We start from the raw sequence: 20,207 nt of genomic DNA on the forward strand, positions 1-20,207 counted from the left end.
CAAACATGCTGAAGTGCAAATTCAGGAAGCAAGTGAGTTTGTGTGAAGGCATCCATGAAGTGAGTGAGTATGAGAATAAAAAAATGAGGAATCTAGTTTCTCAAGCAAAAATATTGAATAGGGTAGTCAATTCAGAAAGTATAGGTGGGTGGGGAACTAAAGGGATGCTGCAGATTCTATATACTAATGCCAGATGTATCAGGAACAAGAGGAGGAGTTTTTGGCATTGGTTAGTGCAACCTTGCCAAACCTTATAGGCAATTTAGATACAAATCTCTACCTTCATTGACTACTTGAAGAAATTTCCAATTAGCATAATGTCCTAAAATGCATAACCTTACACTTAGCAGTATTGAATGGCCATTCATTTCCAACTTTCTCAAATAGTCAACTATTCAAGACATCCTGAAGGGATTTTGTGTCAGCTATTCTTTTATCACTCTTCCGAAATTATCATCATTAGCAGATAAATGTATGTCACCCTCTAGACTATTCCCGGTATTGTTATTATACATATTAAACAACAATTGCCTGAGTATGGGGATCATGTGTTACATCACTTGGCACCATTCTTCTCTTAAATTCAATGCTTACATACATCACTTTCTTCTATCTGTTAGTCAGCTGCTCTCCTATCCATATCACCAGCTTATTCTGCATTACTATCCATTTTGAGCTTGTATAATAACCTTTCATGGAATTAGAATTATGTCAGATGTCTTGGAAAAATCCAAACATATCCTTGGATATCCAGTCATCTTATCCAACTTGTTGTAAAAAGCACAGCTTGCTAAAGCAACATGATCTTTTACAAAACCATGCTATCCTTTGTGGATAATTGTAGTGCTCTCTACCTTTGGATGCAACTCCTAATCAACCCCTCCATTACCTTGATGAATACACAAAAGATGCTGCTAGTCTGTAATTTGCTGCATCAGTCCTACTCCACCCTTGTCTAATGGAATTATCTTGCTCTCTTTCTGCTAATTAGGAATGATGCATGTGCTGTCTCAAGTTGAATAACCATGAAGTAGTGCACCTGACACTTTCTTCAGATCTGCATTTACAAAGGTTGTTATTCCATGGTCATTCTTCCTTGTACTTGCTTCATTGCAAAAAATTATCCTGAATTGCCTTGACCCGTTTGGCTAACTCTCTTTTACATTCTTTTCAGAACCTGTGCTAGTATTATCCATCTAACTGCTATATTATATTCAAATCAAGTTCTTGTAATAACTTTGAATACTTTGACTTCATCTACTTCAAATAGGTGAAACTATTACATAAAATAGAAAAGGTGTAAAACAGATTGTCTCCTTGTGGTGCACCCTTTATAATGCAAAATAATCTACAGCAATGATTGCACCACCACCATGCTTTCTTTACAGGACTTACAGTCATAAATCCCATGTCAGAAGTGATAATAATGCTCTCAGTGAAGTAAAACTTCAGTAGGGTTTAGTGTATTTGGCACTTTCTTATGATCTGCATTCAGTAAGGTTATTCTTCCATGGTCATTCTTCTGATTACTTGCTTCATAGCAAAGTAAAAATAAATAAATCTTGAATTGCCTTGACCTGTTTAGCTAACTTCTTTTCACAATCCAATTCACATTTAACTCCCATGTGATTCTTTCTCCTAACTCTAGGGATGTATTCAGATATAGTTTCCTTCACCTACTACTTGACTACTTTCCATGCATGGTAGAAGAACCATCATCATCTGCTTTATAGTTCCACCATATCCCTTCTTTTTCGCCAGCCTGGTTGGCCGAGTGGTTAGCATATCCGCCCTCCAACCAACAGATCGCCAGTTTAAATTCCGCTGCAGGCATGGAAGTTTGTGATTTTCTTATCTTGTGTACTGCTATGACCTTTGCTGTCCTCGTGCCATTAAAACATCATCCCTTCTTTTTCAAAACACTGACAGCTTTGAATAAGAAGGGCCTTCTGAGTTGTCACCTAAATCAAAACTGCTTGATCATTCTCACCAATTAGAGGCATAACAATTGCCTCATTTATAGTTGGATGTTCAGATGCTGTTACTAGATCCAATGTTTTTTTTACTATGAATTCTTTCCATCATGTATTGCTTAAGGAATGAAAGTATGTTCTGGGAATGAAGCTCGTGATGTGATCAAGAGTGTATTGTAAGCAAGTAGAATGAGGAGATTATATGATTTTGTTGATCAGAACAAATTGTTTGCATGGAGATAAGTTATGGTGTGTGTGTGTGTGTGTGAGAGAGAGAGAGAGAGAGAATGTATAAAAGAGTTATTGGCTAAGGCTAAAACAAAAGGCTAGAGCAAAAAGAATCAAGATTATGACTCTCTACTCATAATCAACTTCAGCTTCCTATTTGAACTGGTCACTGCATCCCACTCAAGAGTGAGAGATTGCTCCTCAGCCTAGTGATCAGTTATCATGTGCATGCAATAATGACAGAAAAATCATGAATAAAGTCAAGATAGACCAAAATTAGTGGTATCAGTAACTATTCAAGGAGCACAGACATATGAAGGACAGAAAGGTATTGATAATGATTGCAAAATAATTAAATCCAAACTGAGTAGAAATGTTCACTGGTAGCAGTAGTATATAGGTAATAGGTGGTAAAGGTAATAAGTTGGAAGGTGTTAGAAGTTAACAAGAGGGAATACAGTAATCTAATATTTATCTGTTCTCGTTAGTAAAACGATTTTTTGTTCGGCAATTTCAAGGATCATTAACTTCAAGATGCACTTCATTCACTACAGGGAAGCACTAATCTTGGGGGCAATGCATGCTTTACACATTATTGTTAAATTAAAACATAATTACTGAAGTTTTTTGGTTTCATCAATTGGGGGAGGGGGGGGGGGAGTAAATAACATTGTTGGCATAATGGTTTTCTCACAGGCAAACAAAAATGATAGTTTTAGCTTGCTATATTTAGTCTGTTTCTAATGGAAAGCTATTCTTTTCTTGAACAGCTTATAACTTATTTCCTTTCAATCAAATGTAGAATTCCAACTCGCCTCCCATTTAAAATAATCCACTGCTCATTAATTAATGCTTAAAGCCAGTGTTGCTATCTTGCAGAGGAATTTTAACATGGCTTATGAATGGAACTGGATTTATTACTTTAAAAAAAAGTTTGACTTTGTGACGATCAGAAGAAATGATGAACAAAATGCAAATTGCTACCATTCTTTATCATTGTCACAAACCATGGGCACACTGCCGTTGGTGTCCGATGCCTCCTTCACTATCTTCTTCAACCTTTCTTTGTCCAGTGCAGAGGTTTCTGTAAACCCATTCCACAGCAGTCCTTTATGTTGTCTATCCATTCTCTGTATGGTCTGTCCCTTCTGTTTACACCATCCATAATACCAAACATAAATGTCTTTATCTTCAGATCCTCGCTCATTCTGCAGATGTGGCCAAATAATTGCCGCATCCATTGTATAATTTTCTGCATTAAATTCTCCTTTGGTTGTATCTTCCAATAGAGCTCTTCATTTGTGATTTGTTGTACCCATCCTATTCTTAGAATCTTCCTGTAACAAGTGCTTCCAAAATTCTTTTTCTTGATTCGTTATTTAATACTCATGTTTCAGATCCATACAGTACACCACTAAAGATGCATTTTTCTAGTACTCTTAATTTCGTTTGCAGGCTGATTACTTTACTTTCCCAGATGTTATCCATGGTCTTCAGATTTGTTCTTCCCTTTACAATCCTGATCTTTATTTCTTTTTTATAGTCCAAGTCATATGTCATTTTACTTCCCAAATATATGAATTGTTCTACATTTTCTATATCAATTCCATCCACTTGTATCTTTTATTCATGTTCTTCTCGCCAAATACCATTGTCTTTGTTTTTTCCAAGTTCATCACAAGTCCAAATCTCTTTCCTTCCTCATTCAACAGTTTCAATGATTTTTGTAGTTCTCTTTCGTCTTCTTCCATAATAACAATGTCATCTGCAAATCTCAGATTGTTAATTCTTATCCCATGTATACTGATATTCCTTTTGCATCTTCCTTCATTTTATCCATTGCTCTTTCTAAATGTGCTATGAAAGTGCTTGGTGATATTGAGTCCCCCCCCACCCGTCTAGTACCTCTGCTTGTACTAAACTTCTTCTTCTTCTACTACGCGTTATTCCCGCTTCCCATGCAGGGTCCGCGTGTTACTTTAGATGCGACTTCTTGTTAGTACTACTCCTGACCGACCCGTCGCCTGGTCTGCCACTGGGGGGGGGGATATATTTTTGACTGTAGAGGCGTATGTTCATGGGGCCGGTTTGCCTGTTTGCGGGATGAAAAACGCCAGATAAAGTGGCAGAAAAAACCCTACTGACCGCGCCCAAGACCGGCTAACTTGGCTATGCCTGAGGAAGATCCTCAAATTCCTCACGTCTACAACGGGAATTGAACCTGGGACACTCCTTCCCCAGGCATATGGTTGCTTGTACTAAACCATTTCCCCAAATCGTCACCTATTTTAACTCACATGGATATTAACTGCTATTAACTATTTTAACTGCTGCTGTTGCATTCTTATAAACATTTTTTATTATGGATATTAGTTTTCTGTCAATTCCATAGGGTTCTAGCACTGCTAATGTCACTTCTACTTCTTTCTGGTCAAAGCTGTCAAATGCCTTCTGAAAATCAACAGAGTCAAGTATATATGTTTTTATTTTTTTTTCTCCTAGCTTTCTATGCTATTAGCCACATTGTCAAAATCTGTTGAATTGTACTTCTATCTTTCCTAAATTCTGCTTGCTCATCTGTCAAGCTATGCTTTTAGTTGTGTTCTCAATTGTTTTATCAATGTCATCATCACCTTACCAAGGTGACTAGTAAAAGCAATTGTTCTATAATTTTTACACTAGCTTATTTCCTTTCTTGCATAATATCACTAATATCGATTTCATCCACTCCTCTGGCATTTTCTTTTCCTTCCATACCAAATTACATAGTTGGTGCATTTCTGTAACCATGCTTTTGCCACCATGTTTAATCATTTCTCCAGTGATATTATCGTTACCAGGACTCTTGTGTTTTAGCCATCCTATTGCTTTTTCTACCTTCCTCTTAAAATGTCAATGTCATACTCATTATCTGATGGTGATATCTGCTTGAATTCTTCAATCAGTTTCCCAACTCCATCTAAATTTAGTTATTATTCATATCGCTCACTATAGTATCTTTTCACCACTGTACAATTTTATCCTCTTATTCATCAATACTTTTGCCCTTTTCATCTTTAATTGTGATATGTTTTGGTTGCCATCTTCTATTGATGGTTCTAATCATTTTGTACAGTTCCCTCATTTTGTGCTCTCCATAGTGCTGTTCTGTATTATTGCGTTGAGCTTCTAACCATTTCATCTTATCCATTCTGATTGCTTTTTTCACATCGTTACACTTTCTTCTATATTGCTCTATTTGTTCTGATGTATCCCTTCTTATCCTCAACATTATCTTCTTCTGGTACTGTTTCTTCAACTGCATCTTGTATTACCTTCATTACTCCTTTCACTCTTAGATTCGATTTCCTCCCCCCCACACACACACTTTTTAGTTTCTTCTCTAACACTGTTCTGTACCTTCCTATATCTGCTTCACTTATTCTTGCTGTATCTCTTTGTTTTTGATATGGGATTTATATTTTCTTTTTAATTTCAACTTGATGTTTGCAATCACTAAGCTATGATCCAAATCTCTATCTGCTCCTTGAAAAGTTCACCACAGCTGTACTGATGTTATCCATCTTCTTTTAATTGTAATCGTGTCGATCATGGTCTTGGTTTTTCCATCATTTGATCGCAATGTCCGTTTTCTACATTTACTGGAATCTTGTGTTACAGACCATCATCTTGTGGTCCACAGCAAATTCTAACATTTTCTCACCTCGTTTGTTTGTTTCTCCAAAACCATATTTTCACATGACACTTTCCAAACCATCGTTTTCTATTCCAGCTTTCGCATTCCAGCCTCCTTCAATAATTAGTATATTTTTTTTGGTATTTTCTATTGTCTCTGTCAGATCTTTATAAAATAAATCAGTATCCTCATCTGTGCTGTCAGATGTGGGTGCATATATCTGGACTATTGATATGTTAAATGGTTTTGCTTTAAATCTTGCTACCATGATTTGTTCATTGACTGGTTTTTGTAGCCTAACAGTGCTTCGTGATTGGCATCATGTCTTGACCATTTGACTTTGCATCCATTATCTCTCCTGATGATGTCCATCGCATCTCTGCCAGTCCTAGTATATCACATCAATATCTCTTCATTTCCTCACAAAGTAATTCTAGTTTTTCTAACATGCGAAGTGTCCATACATTCCATGTGCTTACTAATAATAGTTCTGTCAGTTTCGGTTTCCATTTAATTTCAGTATCCCACTTTTCGATCCAATGCTGATTGCTTGATTGGTATCATGGACCTTGTTCATCCAGGTGACATTCGAGCCAGCATGTTTCAACTGTTGATCATGTAGGCATAGGCCTCATATAACAATCGTGTTATTTCTTTAAGTAAGGTCAGAGCATCGACACTCAACTAACCAACCCTGCTTCTTTGTCCAGACTTGGGACTGGCATGAGACCCCTAAGGATCCCATGGCAGAGCTAAAGAAAAAAGTAAACAATGAACACAGTGGCATTTTATTACCAAAACCTGTTTTTATGTGGACAGCTCTATTGTGGGTGTGTTTGGAAAATGTGAAAAAGAAACTACCAGATGGACACAAAAATGCAAAATATTGTCTGTATGTTCAAAATTTTTCTTTTTACGAACATGCATACTCTTGTTTCACCATCTAATTCATTGCTTTTTGTATGCCTTTTGGATTTTATTTCCAGGTATCACTGAGGTCATAATTGCTGAAACAATAAATCAGCTATATGAATTACATGGCACTAATGTGTATGAGAAAAATGGCAGCTAAGGATTCCTTATTTAGTGAATTTAATATGAGGAATTTCATGTGATGTGATATCACATCACATGAAATTCCTCATATTAAATTCACGTTTGTTGAAAATGCAAGGTTTGTTGGGAGTAAGGACAGGATATTGTACAGTAATTCTGTGATAAGAGTGTACTCAATGAGAATGTGAGAAAAGCATGTTTCCCAGGTGAGGAGATCAGTATGTTGTTTACAAAGGGCAGAAGTGAAAGAGGTGATTGTTTTTGCAGGCATCAGTGATCTGAAAGGTGAGAAGATATGAAAAGAGTTGCTTCGCCTACACACACAGTGTGTGTAGGCGAAGCAATTAACTATAGGTTCAACTATAGGGACATGGATTTGAGGGAGGGAAGGCTGCATGGCAAGGTAGAAATTAAATTTATACAGCTGCCAAGGGATGATTACACAAAACAGTTTGTGATGGAAGGAGCCAAGGGTTTATGATGTTCATAATGAATTAATTTGAAAGTGCATTTCAATTGAATTGTTCTCTTTTTTTCTGATTATTTTCCTATAATCATATTGAAAATGTCTATGAAACATAGCTAAAAATTCTACAAAAGATTTAAATTAATGTTAGTGATTCCGTTGTTAATTATTTATAATGCATATTTGCAAGTGTTGTAAAGACTGCACATCATAATGCCACTGCAATAAGAAGTACTCTAACATGTAGGGATAAGGAGGTGGTTGTGTCAATATATAATGCACTGGTCAGACTACACTCGGACTATTGTGCTCAGATTTAGTCACCTGGTTTTCATCGTGAAGCGGAAACATTGGAGAGGATCCAGAGACATGGGACTAAGACGATATCAGGGCTCTGGAATGTTGGATATGGAAATGTTGAAGTTAGTGAGGGAGGGCAGAAATATTAATAATCTGATACTGGAATATGTTTTTAATGTTGGAGTCAGGCCTGGCTGGTGGCGTGTGCAATATACACAGGCGCCAAGAAAAGGTGCCTAAAAGATGTCAAAAAATATGAGATAATAGTTTAAACGAACAACGAATGGTACATATAATTATGAATATACGTCATCTTCCATTCGGGCCCCTTCAGATCTTCCTGGACCCGATTATATCGCTGTAATTTTTTATTAAAATTTACGAAAATATACCAAAAAAGAGCATTACAGAATGTGATAACATGGAAGACCAACAATTGGAAGAAAAATGTAGTTCATTAGAAAAAGCATTAAGTGACAAAGAAAACAAGGACATTGAAGCAGAAGAACTGCAAATAGAGCTGAAATTATTATCTAGAAAAATTGAAGAAAATAGTACACCAGAAATGGTTTTGAAGTGGATTTATAACAACAACCTTGAAGAACTCTTTGCAAATTCATTGATTGCATTGAGAATACTATTGACTTTGCCCGTTTCAGTTGCTAAACGAGAGAGAACATTTTCTAAATTACAATTAATAAAGAACTACCTGCGATCAAACATGAGTCAAGAAAAACTAAATGATTTGACAGTAATTTCAATAGAAAATAATATTGCTCAGTCTATCAACATTGATGTACTGCGACAGGATTTCGCTAAAATGAAAGCCAGCCGAGTCCCTTTTAGCAAAATTAATGTAAAAGAATATTTGAATAAATCTCTTAACTTTATATTACTATTTTATATTATTTTGAAAATTTATATAACTTGAAAAAATTTGTATAAGCAGGACTAATCAGTAGGTAACATTATACTGTAAAGCGGTTTTCATTTGTTTTTCATTTCCTGTTCATTTTATTCACACTTTATTCAAAAAAAACTTTTTTGGAAAGGCACCGAACATTAATTGCATACACAAGAAAAATACTATATGCCGGTCCTGGTTGGAGTGTTAAGGATTTTAAGATTTACCATGATAAATATGTTGCCAGTTGAATGAATCTCCTATGATGAGTCTGGTGACTCAATGGAGGGTGTAATAATATTAAAAATAATAAATCATCTGTAGCTTTTTTTTTTATAATTTAAATTCATGTTTGTCCCTATATGTCTCAATTAGAATGTTCTAAATAATTCATGTTCATTGCACAGTATTGATAATGTTAAATTTTTACGATGTTTTTTAATCTTTATTATTTAATCTATTTAATCTTTTTTTGTTTTATCATGCTTTTAAAAGCTATCCAGTCATATGACTTAATTAAAAAAAAAATGATTTTCTTCACATATGTTATGTTGATATCTTTATGCATAGGTTTGAATACCTTCAAAAATAGTACATCAGTAGTAGAGTTGGTGATGTTATTGTGCTCTCAAGAATGGCAAAATTCCCTGCAAAAGCATGCTGGATTAGCATTTATTGAGCTAATAAATGAAGGAAGGTAAGTATGTTTATTAATATTTTAGAATTAAGGAATTGCCTCCAGATCCATTAATAGATGGGATAGAAACCTCTCCCTCTGCAGAGAAAAATCAACCATTAAAACACCTAGTATCTCCTGGCCAGAGTAGAATTTGATGTCTTGCTATCTTTCCTGAAGAGGAAGAGCTAGACACTAGCTGTCCATATTCCATAAAAAGGAAATATCCAACTGATAAGAAGAAAACCTCACAAACAGACAATTAAGCCTATCCACAAAGGCTTAACATAAATAAAATTTTACTAGAATGAAACTGTCTTGAATTATGCCAAAACATGGTGTTATCAAGGTCCTCTTACCAAAACAAAAGGCAGTTTGCTTTCTTCAAGAGATGCATTTGAAACCTGGCAAGAGTTCTACTTTGCAGTATACTTCTATGAAGGACAGGATAGGAGATAGACCTATGGAGGAGTTGTCATCCTTGTGGGCAACCATACATCTTTCCATCAAATCTCACTTAATACTGACATACAGGTAGCTGGCATTCACTTCTATGTATATTTTCCATGATGACATTGATGACCCCATGTTTCAGTTACTGCTCTTATATCCTCAGTAGATGGGGATGGGTGGGGGTAAACAGGCATAACACTATGGAATAGCGGATAGTGCACACACTAACATTAGAGGGAATATTATGCAAAAGAGTGTAAATTATTCAAAAAAAAAAATTTTTTTTTTTAAATACACACACACACACACACACACACATTGAATGTATTTTAGAATGAGGCTGAAAATTCACTCCCACTTATTTCTGTTTATTAGGCATTTGTGAAGAAAGTGTTACTTTCCACCGTCAGCAACAATAACTTATACAGTCTTAAACTGTAGAACATAACAGCTTCTTCATACATGCCAAGTAAACAGAAACAAGTGATGAGTGAATTTTTAGCCTCATTCTAAAATACATTCAAAATATTTTATTTTATTTATTTTTTTGCATAATTTTTTTTTTTAAATATCATCCCATTCATGAAGTCGTTTGAAAATGTTTGGCTACCAATGAATTTATTAAAGTAGTTTTATTTCCAGTTCTTCAGAATTAAAACTTCTGAATTTGAAATCCTTAATTAGAACACTACATCATTTCCTTTTATAGAATTGCGAAAACATTTGTAATTTTAGTTGCTGGTTTTCTCTAAAAGTCATAACGTTAATAAATCTTCTTTATTTTCTTCTGTTCTTTAAGGTTCAGAACTTTATTTTTCTTTCTACATGAAAGACTGTTTTTTTTGTGGTAATTAAAAATCCAATGTGCCACATCTTCTTCCCCCAACAGAAGTTTTGCCATCATCGTTGTAACATAACAATTGATAACTTTTAAATGTTTTTCCTTCTATATGGAAGTCTTTAATAAATATGATCTGCTTTGGAGTTCCAAAAATCCCCTGATTTCTCTCATGGCAATATTACACTGTTCTTTTCACACCACGCATACTTCACTTTGTACCACATTTCCAATTGTCATTTATCATGATGTGCAAAAATTGAGTTGCCATTATGTGCAATAGTTACGCTGTTTTACTTGAAAACAATAAATCTCACAACACTTCAACTGTGCTGGAAAATGTACATTTTTCATATCATATATACTACTATCCTTGCACACTACCATATCATACTACTACTAACAGTATTTCATGTGGCAATGAGTTTGAAGCCATCTGGTGTGAGGTGGAATCTAACAAGATCAATTACATAGTGGGGTGTTGTTACAGACCTGGTGGATTGGTTGCTAATGATGAAAAAATGCATCACCAAATAGACAAGATGACCATGAAAAGAATAATCATAATGAGAGACTTTAATTATCCAAATATCAATTGAGTAGTAGCAGAATCTCATGAAAAGAATGAAAATGTATTTATTGAACTGTTGCGGGAAAACTTCCTCAAGCAGCATGTGACAGGAGAAACTTGAGGTCGAAGACTGTTAGATTTCGTTATAGTGTCAGAGGGTGTTTTGGTTAAAGATGTAACTATTCTGCCTCTGGTTGGTGACAGTGATCATGCAGTACTCACTTGGGAAGTGACTAAGTTTATGAATGTTCCATTCAGAAAAGGTTACATGCTGAACTATAAAGCAGGAAATTATGACCAACTGAGGAGTGTACTAATTTCAGTGGAACGAGATCAGTTGATGGATGGGAAGAATATCAACTGTGCATGGGAAGCATTTAAACAATACTTAAATGATGCGATATCAGAGTATGCCCTGAGAGTTCGAAGAATAAATAGGGTAGGAGTCAAATGGATGTGTAATCTTATTAAGCAAGAGATTCATAAGAAAAGGATGATGCGGAAGGAAAACCATGTACATTGTGAAAATTAAGCAGCAGGCCAAAATAGTTAACATTTGTATGGAAAGCAAAGTCTGAGTATGAAAAGAAACTGGCTCTGCATGCTAAAGACAACCCACAAGAATTCTGTTGATATGCTTAAAGTAAAAGAAGAATGAATACGAAAGAATACCTCTACTAAATGCAGATGGCATGAGGGTTACAGATGCAGAAGAGGTTATTCAACTAACGAGTGTCCATTTTGTTAAAAGCTATCAACTTGCTTTATGCGACATTGAGCTAACTGCTACCTCTTCACTGGATGAAGAAAACTCAGGTGTAAGAGGACGAGGTATTAGAGCTGTTTCAAAAACTGAATAAGAATTCAGCAGTAGGAACTGATGGGGGTATCAGCACGTGTGCTAAAAGAGTTTTCAGCTGTACTGGCTATTCCTTTGACCAGGATATGAGTCTCAGAATAGGGAAGATTCTGCAGGAATGGAATGAATGTATGGTAATTCCATTATACAAGGGTGGTGCAAAGAATGATGAATCCAACTATTGAACAGTTAGTATCAAAATCTTCACCACTAGGTGAAGATTTTGGAAAAATTGGTTAGGGCTCGTATTCAGAAATGGGTTGATAGTGAATCTTTACTTTACAACGAGCAACATGGGTTTACAAAGGGAAGGTCATGTTTTAGCAACTTGTTCACATTCTATAAAAATGTTACCATTGAACTAGACAAGGGGAATGGATACACCATGATACTTTTGGATTTTTCTAAGGCTTTTGACAAAATACAGCATGGTAGACTGTTGCATAAATTGGAGAACATGGGTTTGGATGATGGAATATTAGCATGGATAAGATGATCGCTGGCTGACAGATATCAAAAAGTGGTAGTGGTTAAGGGGGGGGGGGGAATGCAAGTCTCAAAGATTTAAGGTAACCCGTGGTATACCGCAAGGATCAGTGCTTGGTCCACTGTTATTCAATCTATATATTAGTGATATTGGAAAGGATTTGACAAGCGACTTACAGCTATTTACTGATGATGATGCAAAGATAGGTAGGGTAATCAGGAATGCTGCTGATATCCAGTACTTGCAGAATGATTTGAAAAGGCTGAAATTGTGGGCATGAGAAAATGGATGTCAGTTCAATGTGTCAGTAAATGTAAAGTCATTCACTTTAGTGGGATTATGCTAGAAGAAACTGATGAGGCTAGGGATCTTGGAGTGTTAGTAGATAGGAAGTTGAAGTTCAGGAGCCATATAGCAAAGATTGCAAATACAACTCAAAAGATAATTGTGATGCTGAGAAGAACATTAACATATAAAGATAAGGATGTCATTTTGCCTCTTTACCAGGCATTGATAAGACCTCACTTAGACTATTGTGCACAGGTCTGGTCTCCTGGCTTTCGTTGTGATTCTAATATACTGAAGAGAATGCAAAGGAGAGTGTTAAAAATGATATCAGGATTATGTAATTCTGATTATGAAGACAGATTGAGAATTTATAGACTGCATATACTAGCAAACAGAAGAAAGAGGTGTGATATGATTGAGACTTACAACCTTCTGAAAGGATGATACAGAATTTCAATTCATGTAATTTTTCAATTTATGAGAATGAATACTGCTAAGAAAGGTGTGAGGGCCTAGATTTTTCTCTCATAGGGTGATGTGTAATTGGAATGGATTGCCATTGGATGTTGTGAATGTAAGCAGTGTGAATGAATTCAAGAATAAGTGTGATAGCTGGTGCATGTGGTTCCCTCAATGAGTTCCTGACTCCTTGGAGGTCTCTCTTAATAATAATAATAATATATGAATTTAAATTAAGTTGCAGTTATCATTTTCAATAAATAAATTTTAATCCACTCAATGTGCATTCATTTAGTTGAATATTAAACTTAGGTATAAATACACAAGACATGTGTAATAGACAAGCTATTATTTAAAAAAATAATAATAATCATGCTTTTCTCAGAATATGATTTAATTAACAAAATAAACAGGTTATTATAAACACATAAATTAAAATTGGCATAATCTAATCGAATGCTGTATTTGATCTATACATTGTATTCTTCCAACACCTTTACCCTTTAAGTAGGTGCACAATTGTAACGTAATATTGTCCTAAGGTTTTTTACACAGCTCATAATATTAATTTGCTTAGTGTAATAAAATCTGTGTTATGACTAATACATAACACAGATTCTTTTATAATACTGTTATTTAATAATTGTCGCATGAGTGCATTGTGAAAAGTTGAATAGCTTCATATCCTGTACTACCTACTTTCTTGTTTTCGTAAATTTTATTATTTGTCTTCCCTGTTAAGTTATTGTTTATGGATAATTTATATAAACTCACCCTTCATTATGAACAATAAATGAAATAAAACTGAGTTGTGATAACTGTGTTGTGGCATACATTTTAAGCCCACCTTAAAAGAAAGCCTATTTCTGTATCATTACATGTAATGTACAGGCTAACCCTGTACATTACATTACATGTAATGTACAGGGTTAGCCTAAAAGAAATGGACACTTTCAAAGTTTTCAGCTTTTAAACTGTCTATTTCTTTTAGGCTAACCCTGTATATTGAGAATTAAAGAATGTATTCCTTGTTTTGTCAACCTAACATTTTTTTTACATCACCTATAAAATATCAATATAACATAGACCGATAGCTTGGTCGAGTAAGTTTTTTTTTTTTTCTGAGTAGTAGATTTAAGTTGTATTTCTGAAGGCCTGCCTACTGGAACTGCACTGTTTTCAACATCACACTTTGTTTGCTATCCCTTTTCCAGTTTTTTAAACAAGAAGTAGAAAATAACATCTGAGGGATGAAAATCTTCCTGTGATACCACTCTCTTACATGGGTAGTCACAGATATTATGAAGGAAAATAGACCAACCTGATATTATCTTTTCTTTCAGAATGTAATTTTGCAATAGTTAGCTCCTCTTCTGTTAATAAAGCAGAGAATTTTTTAGAGTGTATAAACAAGCTGCAATAACTGCGATGTCCAAAAACATCACCTATAACAATAGTCTCTTTCAGCCCTTCCACAAACTGTGGTGGAATTAGAAATTAATAGCATCTAAAGGAGCTATCATAGCTCAGTCAGAATAGACAAAGCCCTTTGGTCAGAAAGACCTGGGTTCGATTCCCATCTATGACATGAGAAACCTTTATCTGGCTCACCTTTATTCACCTTTTGACTAAAGGTGAGTTAATCGGTCTCGTACGGAGATGGAGAATTTTTTCTCCCAGTAACTCGGGTTTTTTTTCCCTCAAAAGAGGCAAACCGGTCCCATGAATACACACACATGGCTACAATCATAAATACTTATGGCAAGGAAGGCAATAGGAAACCACCTTACGTCATATTTCTTTAGTAATTACTGCAACCCTCTCAAAGAGAGGAGGCCACAGCATTAGGATTGGCATCTAAAAAAAAAGGACAAAAAATGCTTTACGATATATTCTGCATATACCAAACTACGCAAAACTTACTTGTTGGAAGTTTTTCCACTTAGTTATTCTATAAATTAAAGATGCCACAAAATTATAAAAATCTAACTTCACTAGGCAACTCATATATAGAGTCTAATGACTTCAAATAACTGGCCTTATGTCCCATAATGCCAAGCACATATCCTTATGGACATGTATAATGCTATGCATTATTTATGGTATTTTATTATTTATAGTATTTATGCATTTATAGTATTATAGTATTTATGCATTTATAGTATAAAGTGGAAACTTTCAACATCTATCTCTAATCCAGAGTATATTAGTAATAAGGTGTGACCCCTTTTGGCTACTTGTATATGGAAATATGACTTCTGCATTACTTCAACCTTGGTATTACTACTGGTCTAGCTTCCACTTGCTTATTTTTAAAGTGTAATATTAAGTTACTGGTAGTGCAATTAATATCTGCATTACTGGGTTACTTTTGGCAGTATCATGGCTGCCATTTTATAGTAGCTCAGATAGCTCATTTGTTGGTGGTGTAGAATTATTTCTATAACACGGAATTATTTAATTCTCAATCTTACGACTGAAAGGTTTCTTTTTTTATTCTCTCTCTTAGTATCAAATGCAGAGTCTTAGTCTTTTTCCCCAACTGAGATAATGGTACCAATTCCTCCAAGGGTGCAAATTCTAGGAATAGAAATTCCAGGATGTGAAGAAGCGAGACGTGTGACTAAGGTTTTAAAAGAGATAGTTGATGCTATTAAGATTTATTCTTTGACCCCATATGCCAAAGAGAAATATTTAATTGTAGTTAGATATAGAAACAAGGGACAAACTATTACAGGGTTTTACTTGCGAAGGCAGCACAGTTATTACTGTAATAGTTGGGAGATATTACAGAATAGCAATGAAATTCTTATGCAGACATTCTCGAAATGGGGTAAAATCAGTAACATATGAAAGGTTTTATCAGGTTAAGATTCAAACTGGTTTTCTGGTGATGTTACCTTCATAATGGATATGAAGATGCCCGTACCAAATTTTGTCAACATCAGTACAACCCAGTTTATGGTAAACTGTCCCAGAGTACAAAGGCAGTGTCTGAGTTGTGGTTCATACGATCACTTGGGTGGTAACTTCCCAAAATCAAAATGTAGCAAATGCATGGAGATCACACATATAGCTAATCACTGTCTCACACCCTGTCAGAAATGCGAAAGTTCTGAACACGACGTTAACACTTGTAATTTTAGAACTTTTGCTGAAAGAGTGGGAACAATGGTAGAGCCAATTAGAACACTGTATATATCAGAGAGGCATGATGAAGAGTGCCTGGATCTTCCAATTCAGTCTATTAAAGATGCCGCTTATAGACGAACTACACTTGGTAAATCAGCTAGAAATTAGCCCAAAAATTCCAGAACTGCAGGAGCCACTTTCTCACTCAAATATGGATGGAACAACATCGGTTGAAATTACCAATAATGAACCTAGTATAACAACTGAACAGGTACAAAATGAAATGCAAATATATGAAACTGTTCTACAAGGAAATTGGAAAAGAAACAAAAAAGCAAGTAAGGCAACTGAAAGAACTTAATAACTTAATAACAAGATTATCAAAATGGAAAGATGAATTATTAAAAAAAAATTGAGGATAAACAAAAAAAAAATTTAAAAAAGGAACTACATCTAAACGAAAAAGAATTGATAAAAAATGTAAAGATGAAGAAGATTGTGGATTGTCAAATGAAAACTCTTCAGGCTCAGAAGAGTTTATGGACTGTGAAGAACCATCTCATGTTAATAAAGAAAAAGCAAGAGATTCAATTAAAGAAAAAAATAAAGTTTACTGATTCACAGTTTTCTCTGTACTTTTATCATTTACATGAAAAGAAAATAACTATCTTCCAAATCAAGGATGGTAGGCATGAAATTGAAATTATTATTATTTGACAACTCCAGGGAGTCCAAAGACTCATTGAGGGACGGCACCTGCTGTACAACTCTGGAAATAATGGAAAGCAACTGGAAAAAACTGGAAAACAGTTTACAAGAAGCAGGCTACATGATTGTTCTTTCACAGATTGAAGACCTCATCAGGTTCATCCAAAATCTAGAAGTTAAAGACTTCCAATGACACTTCATTAATCATAGCATCTCCATTAATCAGAAGCAATAACAAAATAGCTACAAAGATATTCCACAAACCCACACATATCGGAAACTACCTCCATTTCAATTCATACCACCCATATTCCATTAAAAAATCAGTCATCCTATCACAATTTATCAATGCTTACAAATTCTCAACCAACAGTAATTATCTTAACATGGAATTAAAGTATTTAACACAGGTTTTCAAAAATCGCAACTATCCCACACATCTAATAAGTTACGTGAACAGTACGGAAAAATCTTGTCATAACAATAATACAACCAAAACAGACTTCCCTACATGTATGGTTATCAAATTGCCATACATCCAAAACACATACAAAGCCTACAAATACATTTTCAAACACAAGGACTATAAGCTAGTATTCACCATGAACCAAAAATTAGCAACTCTCCTAAAACCCACTAAATCTCTCACACACAAAGAAATATTCAAACACCACAACGTAGTCTACAAATTTCCTTGTCAGAAAAACTGTGACATCACCTAAAAAAAAAAAACTGTCAAAAAAACTGTGACATTGGCTCTACAATTAGGTCTTTATGGACTAGACTACAAGAGCACTTCAGGGATTGCAATATTCCCATTCCGGATTATCTGAACACAAAAAACATCGCAACATCAAAAAGAAAAACAAAACACGAAGTACAGGGAAGACAGAAATTGCAGCTCACGCCCTTGAACTGAAACATATCCCCCAAATCGACAAGGCCATAATCATAGACAAACAAGACAATGAAACAATGCTTAGAATATCCGAAACTATTGCCATAAAATGCGATAAAAATTCAATCAATGTCCACCGCCCCTACCTAATTTCCGAATGCTGGATGATCCAGAACTTACAAATTAAGCCACGCCCCTGGCCATTTAGCGACAACAAATGCCCTTATTTGGCAGATTCAACTTCCAGTCTTGACATAGCCCTACGCTCATTCCGAAAATGTTCCAATGATGGTCAGTCGAGCGAAACGGTCCACATCCCGTTAATGCTCTCCCCTGCCCCAGTTTCCCCATAAGTAAACCCTTCTCCTCCCCCCCCCACCAATATGCGCCCCTGAACACAATAGTGTATATATATATATATGCGTGTGTATATTATTAACACAAAACCAGGGTTTCTAAATTTATTTTTCCCGCATCATAACACCCCCCCCCCCTTGTTATAAACAACTTTCAGCAGGATCATGAAATTGGAAGACATCCTAGTATTCAAACAAGGTATGTACAAAATTTTTCCACCTCTTTTATTTTGCTATAATTGCCTTCTATACCCACCCATAATGCCCTAAAATATATATATACCCCTTTTTTGAGTAATAATAGCCAATGTATTTAAAATAAGGGACACTCCTAAACAAAAAACAGGCTATAATAGCCGTAATTATAATAATAGTGGTTAAGAGGAGTAGCATGGGAATTTTCCCTGAAACTATACCTAATAGCATCTCCTTTCAGCATTACCTCATTAAATGTATGAAGATTCCACAGACATGTTAAACAAGAAACTATATGGAAACTTATAATATGATATCAGGTTTTTGTTTCTCCAAGAGACGTACTTCTTCAGATATAAAGATTTAAATACTTGAACAGATAGGTATCCACTTCTTTCTTATTGGAGCTTTGGAAAATTTAACAGGGCTGGAGATTTTATTCTTGCTTCCCCCCATCCTTAGTTCATTCTGTAATATCCAATGGGATGCAGAAGGGAGAATCTTGACAATAGACTGGAAATACTGTGGCTGTGTAATAAGATTTATAAATGTTTATTCTCCCTTCACTGGAACAGTTAGATGAAAATTCTTTCAGGAGTGGAGCCATATTTATATGGTGCCCACTACATCATAGCAGCTAGAATCTGGAAATGTATTGAAAACTCCACATTAGACAAAATAGGAGGACATTCCAGGAATGGAAAAGTGGGATCTGCACAGTTAAAAATGTGTTAACAATGCTCAACTAGTAGACTTATGGAGGATTCGCAATCCTAATCTCCAGGCTTACACATACATGAATCAAGTTATTGTTACTCGTCTTGATAGAATTTATATCTCTTCTTCCCTTATAAAGAATTCAGATAAAACATCTTGACATCAACATGTCAGATTAATCCAGTTCTACTTAAGTTCCACTGCATGGAAGTATAGATCAGTTCTGGATCATGGAGACTTCCATGAAATTTTCCGTTGATTTTTTCAACAAAATTCCAGACCCTTTGTTCAAATTGAAATAATGTTACCTAGAATTAGGATATGTTGTTAAAATAAAAACAAGCAGTAAAACAGAATATGATGGAATGGTTAAAGAACAGGCTTTCCTCAAAAGAGAAAAGTTGAAGACCTGTATAAAGAGAGAAACTAGTTCATAGCAAACCAACACAATGGTACAGAATGTAGTAACATCGTTAGAAACATTAACATATATCTCTGTGTTAATGTTTGAGATAGAATTGGAAAGGCTTCAACAAGTAGAAGAAAGAAATTTTAAAATAAGAATACAACAACACTTTGTAGATTGCCCTTCAGCTGCATGCTTCAAGAGACAATTCACTAAATTGTGCAAAGAAAGGACTATCACTCAAATCTGCGTTTATGGTGAAGTCATGTCCACCACTCAAGACATCCTTAACTCCTTTCAAAAACACTACAAAAGTATAATAACTATAACACTTTTTTTGAAGGTTAGTCAAGTGAGTTTTAATTTATGTCCTATATGTTTCACCGATTTTTGCTATTGGCATCATCATCAGGGAATACAATTGGTAAGCTATATGAAGGTAACAGACTAGGTTTTTAACTGACAAGTCTAATTCATACAAAATTAGTATTGTGCGAGACAATGCACGTGTCTCGGGAACATGATTTATTTATTGCAAGACATAATGTAATTGGCATGAAA

At 35.0% G+C, this 20,207-nt stretch overlaps 1 protein-coding gene across 1 annotated transcript in view; it reads left to right on the forward strand.

Annotated features, from left to right (window-relative positions):
* Nucleotides 1–20,207, forward strand: part of rg (A kinase anchor protein rugose) — a 1,380,990-nt gene that overhangs the window by 724,946 nt on the left and 635,837 nt on the right. Inside the window, exon 32 of the mRNA XM_090393458.1 lies at nt 9,174–9,300. Coding sequence (XP_090249584.1) covers nt 9,174–9,300 — 127 coding nt within the window. The remainder of the gene's footprint in view (nt 1–9,173; nt 9,301–20,207) is intronic.

The sequence above is a fragment of the Typopeltis vanoorti genome, chromosome 5, assembly GCF_054136105.1.
Source record: "Typopeltis vanoorti isolate ZY-2024b chromosome 5, IOZ_Tvanoo_1.0, whole genome shotgun sequence".
Taxonomy (NCBI): Eukaryota; Metazoa; Arthropoda; class Arachnida; order Uropygi; family Thelyphonidae; genus Typopeltis; species Typopeltis vanoorti.